The 11,092-nt window shown below is 34.6% G+C and overlaps 1 protein-coding gene and 1 non-coding gene across 2 annotated transcripts; one reads left to right on the forward strand and one right to left on the reverse strand.

The window, feature by feature from the left end:
- Positions 1-2,218: 2,218 nt before the first annotated feature.
- TRNAT-AGU (transfer RNA threonine (anticodon AGU)) lies at positions 2,219-2,292 on the reverse strand. Its single transcript has one exon. It is a non-coding gene; the product is annotated as a tRNA-Thr (tRNA).
- Positions 2,293-6,576: 4,284 nt separating this feature from the next.
- On the forward strand, positions 6,577-9,767 carry LOC106619753 (dynein regulatory complex subunit 5). The gene is made up of 6 exons (XM_014237995.3): positions 6,577-6,838; positions 6,934-7,281; positions 7,408-7,585; positions 9,001-9,197; positions 9,272-9,522; positions 9,586-9,767. Exons 1-6 carry the CDS (start codon positions 6,613-6,615, stop codon positions 9,754-9,756), a joined length of 1,371 nt encoding a protein of 456 aa, XP_014093470.2. The 5' UTR covers positions 6,577-6,612; the 3' UTR covers positions 9,757-9,767.
- The last annotated feature ends 1,325 nt before the right edge of the window (positions 9,768-11,092 follow it).

Genomic DNA, 11,092 nt, shown 5'->3' on the forward strand with positions numbered 1-11,092 from the left:
ATCGGAAATCTAACTATAAAACCATCACTCTTTCACTTTACTATTTATTTTCCAATATACAGCTGCTGAAACTCGCAATCGTCTGCGCACTTATCGCCGCCTTGCACGCCGCCCCTGAACCAAAACCGTTTGCAACTGTAAGCAGCGAATGTGACGGCGGTTATCGATGCCGTTATCCATGCCGTTATCCAGGCGGTTATCTAAGCGGTTGTCCAGGCGGTCATGATAGATACGACAGTGATTGGGGCTCGAACGGCAATCGAATAAAGATCTATTATGAATAAAAAATAATGTGTATTGGTACAAATAAATATGGTGGTTTCATCTGGTATATGGTTTTATAAAAAAGTCTACCCCACTTTATCTACCTATTTTAAAGAGCTATAAATTTGACAACCTCAGCCCTTCTCCATTCATTATGTGAAGTTAGGAATTGTTATGAGAGGTATTAGTACTAACCAAGAAGAATTTAAAGTTCTTTTGATTTTTAAAGTTTTGTGGACACTAAATCCAATTCAGTGTTATAATAAAAGCCTCCCATCTGCTGAAACATGAAAGAATGGTGAAGAGCAACTGGTATAAAACTATCTTAATCTTTCTATGTGAAGAAGTAAGTATAAGAGGTTATGCAGGGCTTGACATATCCAAAATGACCGAAACGACACATATCATAGCTATATATAATATAAACGATCAGGATGACAATTGACCAATTTCAACGAAATTAGGTTTATAACATTATTCTGACTTTTCCATATTAAGGTGTGCGCATTTCGCTACAAACACGCTTATTTCTCATATAAAACAGTTTTAAACTTCTGATTCTGTCAATCCACAGTGTTGACATTGAAGATATCGGGTTAAAAATTTGCAAAAATAGTGCCGTAGCTGAGTATGTGTTGTTCTTTTATTTTTTTTAAGTAATACAATATTCAAATGATTCTTACATGATTACTAAACACATGCTTATGATTTGAAATATACTTTTTTTAACATAAAAAGGTAACAAGTATTTATGTTATGTCCATGCTCTGGTTCTAAGCTACCTCCCCACCTATTTTGAGCCAAATCGGTTCAGCTGTTCTTCAGTTATAAATAGTGTAACCAAATCGACGGTGATTTTGCAAAAAAGGACTCCATTAGGACCTTCTGCAGGAATAAACGAATAAGTGTGCAAATTTCCACGACTTTCCGTCCTGTTCGGACGTTCTGCGGGTACATAACGAAATAGCATTTTATTCTTACATACATACATATGTATATCTACTTGTATGTATGGTATGTAGTATACATAAGATTAAATTTCTTATGAAGATTCACAAGTCAATTCTCAAAATTATGTTTTCTTCTCTAATAATATAGTAGTGAAATCAGTTTCGAGTAAAATGAAACAAGGGAATTGGTAGAGTAGAGATACATTTTTGCTTCCCTGTTGGATCCAAATTATACCGTGATGTAGTGGTAGTATTCTCCAATACTCTCGCTGCTGCTCCTACTAACGCATTGGGTAAGTATCTTCCAAGTGAAAGTAATGGAAATTGAGAGGGCTTGTAAGAAAATATTTAGGACGCAACTAAGTGTGACTCACGCAATATTGATCCATACGGAATATTAAGTAAACATTGAGAACATTCCATTATTCTCAAAATAGTAGATTTAACCCAAAAATTAAAAATAATCTTCTAATTGCTATGGATTATTTTTATAAACTTTGTTTAAGAAGATCATTATTCGTCCTCCTCATTACCAAAGGACGAAAGTTATCACAAGTTCTCTATTGTGGACTAACCTCTTTCTTCAGGCGAGGTTTCCCTTGAATTTTTTTATTCCCGAGGCTCAAATATCCGTTTTGACGAACGCACTCATAGACGAAGGCGGACATAAAACCTAAAGACCGACCTGCAATAATAATTCCTTTTTTCTGGAAGATTCAAGTTTTTCACTTCTTGTTTGTAAGTATATTTATTTTCTTGCGAATAATAATGAAAGCTTAGAATAAATAACACAGGTCTGTTGAGAAAAATACAAATAAATAACTACAATTAATTATTTAATGAATTTTGTTACGAAACTGCCTTATCAATAAATTAAGATAAGTGCCATGATAATTTAATAAGTTTCAGCGATAATGATACAACTCTATGCCAACTAAAAACACTCTTAAATTTGCGGTGGTGAAATTACAAAAAATTCACCCATATTATTATCAGATCTAGGAAGGCCCCGGCGAGATTCGAACTCACGATCTCCTGTTTACTAGACAGGCGCTTTAACCAACTAAGCCACGGCGCCATTATAAAGTATTTACTAGAAAAGTGAATCACCAACGCATGGAATGTTGAGAGTACTTTATAGAAACAGTTCAAAAAAGAGAGGGATAGAGAAAATTTTTAATAAAAAACTAGTGAAATTAAGTTGCAGGACCACGTACCAAACTCTGCATTCCCACGGGAAGTTTTCCAAACATATTCCAAGCGGATGTCTATGCTATAAGTCAGTGTGTAGAGATAAACCTCCAACAAATTATTGCAATGAAAGTATTGTTATACTCAGCGATAGTCAAGTGGCACTAAAATCGATCTCTGCTTATGAAGTTAAATTGCTACTGGTGCAGGAGTGTATAGTAAGGCTGAACAGTCTATCAGATGGTAACCAATTACACTTTATTTGGGTACCTAGTTACACGCTTGGTTACAATCTCAGCAGGTTTAAAATCGTAATCAATCTGCCAAGAAATAAGTTCCGACTACTTGTCTCATTCTACACCGGTCATTGCAACCTCAAGAAGCACTAACATAACATGGCCTGGCCTCATGTACAGTATGCCGGTTCTGCGACATGAAGCCGAAAACCATAGAAACCAGCTAATAGACTGCACAGTAATCTGCAGACGTAGAATTAAGGCCCTTACATCCATATTTCCAAATAGGAATCACATCCACTCACTAGCACCTAGCAGTATTTTGGATATCATCAATATGCTGGCGCTAAGTGATTCGTTGTGACTTAGGGGAGGGCACATTAGACATTAGGTCGCGGTGCCTACCTCATTTTCAAATGTAATCTAATCTAACAGATAATTTCCCGCCACAAGTAGCAATTTGATGAAAAAACTAAGGGCGAGTTTAGGTAAGGCATATAGAAATGAACAATTCTAGCTAGAACTTAAAATAAAAAAACAAACTTTAAATAAAATGTCTATGCAGACTAAGTTCTCTCCAGGGATATAAAAGAAAATGTATAATTTGTAATATACTTTCCGGCATAAAGCTACTGTGCTTGGGTATGTAAATTATCTATACTATAAGCAAAAATCTCCTTGAGAACTATCAATTGAGAAAAAATTACCATAGCAAAGCAATTTACACACTAATAAACGTTTAGACTTGTCATGGATAAGAAAGAGCAAAGCGCATAAAAATAAGCGACTAAAGTTCAGTGCTTCCGCCAAAGATAACCGTCAAAGAAAATTGTCCGACACGACAAGTTGATTATGACCATAATTACATGACATAAAGCTGCGATTATCTACCACCAAAGAAAAGTATAAAGGCAAGAAATTTGCATAAGTACAACGAGCGACAATAAGCAGTTCACAACAAGTTAGGAAAGCAATGCTTAAAGTCGCCAAGAGAGGAATGAATTTACGCAACGTTTGTCATGCAAACAAAGCGTTTTTGTGGCAGCGCTTTTAAGCCTAAATTTCAATAAAAAAAGCTACATAGCTTTTGGATTGTATTCAGAAGCTACACATTCTACCTTTAAGTGCGTAGACTAGCTAAGAGTGTCTACCACTTTCTTTTTAGAGTCGCAGCGATTAAATGATTTGCAGACTGTAAAGACGAGTATATAGAGCTTTTGAATACCTTTAAATACCACCGGTGGCTTTAATCGATATTGCGAGTGAAATTGCAAAAATGAAAGCACAGCGAAATCCGAAAAGGTGTATTGGCTTATTCTGAGATTACGCCAACTGACATGACAAACACGAAATGTGTTGCGATTAAGTTGCTATTGTACAAGCCATTCAATGAGCATAAAAGTCAATAGCAACCACTACTTTTATGGCTTAGTGTGTTTATTTTGCACACCTTAAAGTGATGAGCAATTTTTCATGACTTGACAGCGACAATATAATCAAACTCATCTGCCAACCGCCGAGTAATAAATTATGTGCTATTTTTGTTATATTCAGCAGCAGAATAATATTATTGTATTATAACGTCGTTATGTCGGGCAGCCAAGTCAAGCAGCAGCATTGGCGTTGAAATGTTGCGTATAAAATTAATAACGCCGATGAATTTTCATGATGTGCATTATTATTGCCAAATTATACACCTTACGTGGCACATAGTACTCGGAAAAAACATAACCAAAAATAGCTGAGGTGCTCTGTAAGACCCATATTTCATAACGGTATATACCAGTGCACAACTAACTTGCTTTAGCTTGCTGCAGGGACCACAGTGAATTCCAGTTTTTTGCCTATGACTTTTTATTATAACTTACATTTTCAATGTTTTTGTAGTTGTTGTTTTTGTCTTTTTTTGCATGTGCTTACAATTTTTATGCAAAGCAATTTATTTTGAATTATTTTTATGGCACTTAACGTATCCGATGCGTAAGCATATTATGATACAGAGGCCAATTTGAGCACGCTGCTCTGCTAAGAAAAAACCTATACGCATAAATTTTTCTAACTACTTGTAAAATATAGGTACATATGTATGTGTATTAGGGTGGTAGGTAAAACAAAAAAAAAACAATATTTTTTTTCACTTGGTGCTCTAAAAAATAGGTTCCAAGACACTTCTACGAAAATCTCTCGAAGTATGAACTCTTAATTGTAACGGGAATGTCCTCCGCCTTTCTTTATATTTTTTTATTACTATCAGACAGAGAAATTTAAAAATTCTGCTCAGAACAGTTAAACTTCTATAACACTGTGAGTTTTCCAATTTAAAATGATTTTTTTGTCATTGAGTTATAAAATTTATAAAAAAATTTGACTTAAAATAACCAAACTTTAATGTTAAGTTTACGGAAAAATTGTAAGAGAACATTTTGTAGAGCATTAAAATCACTACAAAATCAATGAAATAATTTTTGAAGTAGTTGGAAGCGAGATATAATTCTATCTGATAATAAAAAATAGAAAACTGTAGAGGAAGTTCCCGTTACAATTACGAGCTTAAACTTGGAGCGATTTTCATAGAGGTGTCTATGAATCTATTTTTCATAGTACAAATCGTTTTTTTTGCCCACCCTATTGTATATTTGAATGTAAAGAATTCGCACTCACCGCATAGCAGCATTGACATAAAAAAGAGTAAGAATTCCAAAACGCTTACCAAGAAATAAATTTAAACAATTGTTGCATTGGTGAAAGTTATTTTCGCAGAGTAAGTAGAAAGCTACTATTCGTAGAATTTATTTTAAAATTTATAAACATTTTAAATAAAATAATATCAGTTTAAAAAATTAATACTAGTATATAAATATATATATATATGTAGAAATAAGCTACATGATAACATATAGTAACCTATCTACACTTGCCGTTTTCGATTCACCATAGCCTCATAGGAGTGGTGTCACCACTTTCCAATCCTCTCAAATTGATTATACTAGCCTATGTGATTGATTGTATGTTCGATGCGATATTCTGTTAAGGCTTGTCAAATCGGATGCAACCATTCACTACAAAAGAACGATTAATCTTCGAATCAAAGCTGCATGATATGCATCCTTGGGAAAGATTCTCGATTTATCTACCGATAATAATCGTAATAATAAAACGAAAACTGAAGCTACTCAAAAATTAAGGCGTTTTCTAAACAGTTAAGATACATAGGTGAAATCGATTAACCGGTATTGCTTTTTACTTGATCTTAAATTTATGAAATCCTTCAATTTTCAACTGAAATTCCCTCAACAGGGTATTTTAAGTTTGCGACGAAGATTGTAACACCCAGGAGGAAACGTCAGAGAAAAACGTATGAAAAATATATAAATGATCAGCATATCGAGCCATATTTGTCCGTCTGCCTGTTTGTATATACGCGAACTAGTCGCTCAAGTTTTTAAATATCGATCTGAAATTTTGCACCTCTTCTTTCCTCACTAAGAAGTTGCTCATTTGTCGGAACCGCCGATACCGGAAGACTATATCATATAGCTGCCATACACGCTGAACGATCGTAATCAAGTGCTTGTATGAAAAACTTTTTCCTTTGACGAGATATCTTCAAGACGTTTGGTATAGATTATTGCACAAGACAATGGTGCAATCTTCGATGAAATTGTTCAGATCAAGTCACTGTAGCATATAGCTGTCATACAAACGAAAAGATCGAAATCAAGTTCTTGTAAAGAATCTTTTGTATTTGTGTAGTTTCGGTGCAACCGAAGTTAACGTTTTTTTTTTGTTTTTCAACTCTGTTCTCACATTCGTCGAGCAACCCCAATGGTCTTTGTGTTGCCTTAGTAATACACTCGCTTTCAGTCGCCAATTCGAATTGTTTATTTGCCACGCATAAACAAATACTTTCAAGCTATTTTAATCCGACACGTTGAGTAAAAACAATTCTTCAATTAACATTAAACCGAATAATGAATTTTTCATACGTCGAATTTCCCTGCACACTCTCTTTGAACACCTTTAAAGCTAACTTTAGTGCGAACGACGTGATACTACCGCGACTGCATGACAAATCCCTGGATATCAGCAATAGCCAGCATACAAGAGATAACGACGGTGGCAGGCAACAGCAGCGACCAAATCAACCGGAATCACTACGTCATTTGGCGCTTGATGCCATCATTGCCAATTGGAATGGTAATAATTTCATTATGAATACAAGTAGCATATTTAAATTCAAATAATATATCGTTTATATGCGTGCATACATGCATAACTACACTTCCTGCCAGACAATCCCATCTTTGAGGCGTTGACGCGACAAGAGGATCGCAACTACATACTTGCCCACCTGGATACACAGTTGCCGCTTAAGTTGCTCAGCGCACGTATACGTGACGATTTCTTTTGGCGCCGTTGTTGTCAGCAACGCTGGAAGCCACACCACCACTCGAATAGCCTGTCACAGGCGCAGCCCTGGATTAGCATCTACATGCAGCGACATCTGCAGGAGTTCATCGAGGATGTGGAGACGTGCGATTACGAACGGGAGCAAGTGCAGGCGCTATTGAACATTTGTGCACCATATGTAAATCAACTGGAGATAAAATATTTGAAACCGGCCGCAGATGGACGTAATGGTGAGTGGAGCGGTAGGCAAGCGTCAGGCCGGGTCGGGTAAGGTTGTCGCTGCTGAAAGCCAACAAATGGCAAGTATATTAATACTATTTATTGTGCAATGTCTTGCTTTTGTCTTAAGAACACAGATCACATTCCACTCGATTTCATATTGAGCAACTTGCCCGAATTGCAAACGCTACGCTTGACTTACGCCACCAAGACGGTGGGCAGTCACTTTTGTTTGGGCAGCAATACGTTTTCACAGAAAGACATAATAACGCTGTCACATGGTTTGAGTCAGTGTCATGAGCTAGTGGAATTCTGGTAAGTATTACTTTAGTTTTGGAGACTAAGGTTTGACATCATAAAGGGTGTGCCAACTCTTAGTGTGGAATGCGAACTTTGTATAATTATTATATATCGGGTACTATGTACATTAGACTGCTTTTTTTTTTTTTGAACTATTTTTTTTTCGATCCCATGGTGAAATTTTGTTGGAAATACCAAAAAAAAAATTCCCCAAAAATTTGGGACTTTAATTTTAATATTAAGTATTAGACCTAGGCCTGTAAATATTTTCCATATAAAATACATGTAAAACTTGATTTTTTTTCTTTTTAATTTTATAACTCAGCGGCAGTTGATAGGATTATCTCACCGGTCATTAGGTATTCCTCAGAATTGAACGCTCTATAAAAGTCTCCATTGCGGTAAAGTTATAACTTGCACCTGGGGGGTAGTACGGGCCTAATTTTTCCATGAAATTCGCGTTTTTTTGGAATTATCTCGTAAACAACACTAGATACAGATTATACAGTTAATATCCAATCGTATGGAATTTTTATGGATTTCTGAAACTTAGGTGAGGTCATACCACTTCAACTTAAAATCTCTGTATCTCAAAGAGTATTAATATTATCGATTTGGTGCCAAAGACTTTTTTGTAGGAATTTTGTTATTAACAATTTTTCTGTATCTAGTGTTGTATTTCCAAAAAAATTTCACCATGGGATCGAAAAAAAAAATAGTTCAAAAAAAAAGCAGTCTAATGTACATAAAGATATCCATATCGTTACATTTTGGTCATAATAATTATGATTCATGAAGCATATCCATAAATTATCATATAACGACCAAATATAAGCGTTTTAAGATTCACGGATAATTTTTTTCTATAATATTCTTTAAATCAAAATATTTTCCAAAAAACTAAGACATGTGTTTAATACACTATTTCATTAACAGTCACCTCAGCAATCTGTTAGTAATATTATTTTATAGGTAAGGGGACGCTCAATATTACGGAAACGTTAAATACTTCATCTCTTCTTGACTCCGTCTTGCGATTGCTTGATATTCGCCTTAAGGATCGGTCCAAAGTGACACCTGAAAATATTCTACGGAACTTAAATTGCAGCTCTGTGATAAGATGGACACTAAAGAACATAAAAACCGATCATACTAGTGTAGATTTTAGATATGAGACTTCAAAAAAGATTATTTTGTCTCTGTTGCGGTCACCGTGGACCGAAATGAGATTTTTAGCCGAATTTTCAGAGTAACTTTGTCTTGTTTTTGTATTCTTAAATATTTTGAGTATTAAATCACCAACTGAAAATGTATGCGACAACAATAATATTGATGCACCCTGTACATTCCGATTATGCATATATTATACGTTAGTTTATTAAAGGATTTTAAATCACTTTCCTTATGTTATGTGTTTTTCCTCGTGTCAGCCTTCACAGCACTAAGCTTGAATCTTATCAACTACCATTTCTGGCGCGTGCTTTGGACAAGGGTTGTCACAAGCTTACCTCCTTATCCATAATACATTGCGCGATACGCGATACAGGGATTAAAGAATTCGTCAGCGTATGCAATAAGGAATCATTTAACACCTTGGAAGTGCTTGATTTAACGGACAATCGAATAAGTGGGTGTCTCCATAAATTTAAATCTAACTTTCTTCTTTTTTAATCAACACAAAAATCGTTTTTTCCCTAACAGCCTCCGAAGGCGCCTACGTACTCAGTCGCACCATGAAAGGACTCTCTCTACGCAAACTAATTTTACGCATGAATCCCATAGAAAGTGACGGCGTCGCTGCAATATTTTCCCTTTTGCGTGATTTATCCGTGGAGACACTAGACATCAGTGGTTGTTCAATGTGTCAGTCCATCATAAAGCTATTTATGCAGTTAATCATAAAAAATAAGTCTTTAGTCAGCATTGATATATCAAATAACGATCTGGGCGAGGTATATATGCATAACAAACAACAGAATGACAAAAGTATTATAATATGTTTTATGTGCTCCCAGGAATTCGGCAAGCAGCTCTACAAAATCATTGGTTTCAATAAGGTGCTACAGCATTTGGATTTGCGCAATGCTGGACTAAGCTTGAACTTGAGAAATCAAATAAAAGCGGTTCTTGAAGGTAACAAAGTGAAAACTAAATTGTATCTGAAGACAATTGTAAAAAATATATAATAAATATGAAAATTGGCAGAGTATCTAGTTTTATTGCCACGAAAAGTCTAAATGATGTATGGCGCTCCCGTGCTCTCTCAAAGTCTCAATGATATATTGCCCATTTGCATCGTATTACATAAACTACGCTTGGTTAAAAATATATTGTTTGTGGAATAATCGAACCTAATTCGCTCTTAGCATAAATTAACGAGCATTTTGAATGTTATCCATATATTGTTTCGATTTGAAGATCTCATGTTCCCAACTTAATTAAGTGAATGGCGAATCGAACAAACAACTAAAATAAATCATATAAACTGGCAAAATTAGATAGACTTATATTAACACGAGGTTATTCTATTCTACTGAGATAATTACCGAATATTCAAATTAGTGCATTAATTGCAGCGCGTACAGTTAATCGTCCTGCGCCTAAAGATACTAATATAGGTATATGCCAATATAAAATACTCTAGATAGATCCAAGAAAATAAGCTCGCAACTACCATAAAGAGATTTAAACTAAATATAATATTTGAATTTATTTGAATATCGTAATCTATTTTACCATAAAAACAATTTTACTCTTTTCCAGACAAATATTTTAGGGATGAATGTGGTGGGTAATAAAAAAAATCTCTGAGTTTAGGTATCTTATTTCATAGATGTATAATTATAAAAAGCCTGATTATGGATTATATTAGATCTTTCTGTCCCTTCTTCCTCTTCTTACAACCGAAAACCGGGTAGTTGAGTAAAATGTTAAAAACGTCGATAAAACTCTATAACATATTTAAAAAAAAACAAGTTCATAAAGCGCTATTACTAAAATTATTTTTAATGAAATTCATATTTAAAAAATCTAGTTTCATTGGCGGATTGTCAAACGTAGTAGGTATACTTAGACCAAGGGGGATATTCCAAAGTACGAGTTGTTTAAAACTCGTTTTAATGGAGTGTTAAGCCACATTAAACAAGTAAAAAGTATTTTAAATCGTACCAAATTTGCAAAAACAGCCGATAGAAGGCAACCGTCATTTCATACATATTTATACCTCGAACTTAAGAAGAGTAATTTTTTAATCCTAAAATTATTATAAATTTTTATACCACCATCAAACTTAAATGCAAACGTTTCGTAATGCTGTTGACGCCAGCTTTTTCTAATTAGATTCCGTCACACTTTTAACCCTCTTAAAGCCATTAACAAAGAAAAACACCATTTTTACTTTCAAAGGTCGTTTCTTTGAAAAAGGAAAGGCATTCTGTTTACTAAAACAACGAATAGTAAAAATAAAAGCATAACAAATAACACACACATATAGAAAAACAACTTTCCCAAAACAATATAAAC

This window comes from Bactrocera oleae, chromosome 2, assembly GCF_042242935.1.
Source record: "Bactrocera oleae isolate idBacOlea1 chromosome 2, idBacOlea1, whole genome shotgun sequence".
In the NCBI taxonomy this organism is placed as follows: Eukaryota; Metazoa; Arthropoda; class Insecta; order Diptera; family Tephritidae; genus Bactrocera; species Bactrocera oleae.

Bases quoted from the DNA above. Each gene is read 5' to 3' on its own strand.
- LOC106619753 (XM_014237995.3), top strand. From the start codon at position 6,613: ATGAATTTTTCATACGTCGAATTTCCCTGCACACTCTCTTTGAACACC. The intron at 7,282-7,407 runs GTGAGTGGAGCG...TTAAGAACACAG, and splicing joins GGCCGCAGATGGACGTAATG to ATCACATTCCACTCGATTTC. The intron at 7,586-9,000 runs GTAAGTATTACT...TCCTCGTGTCAG, and splicing joins CATGAGCTAGTGGAATTCTG to CCTTCACAGCACTAAGCTTG.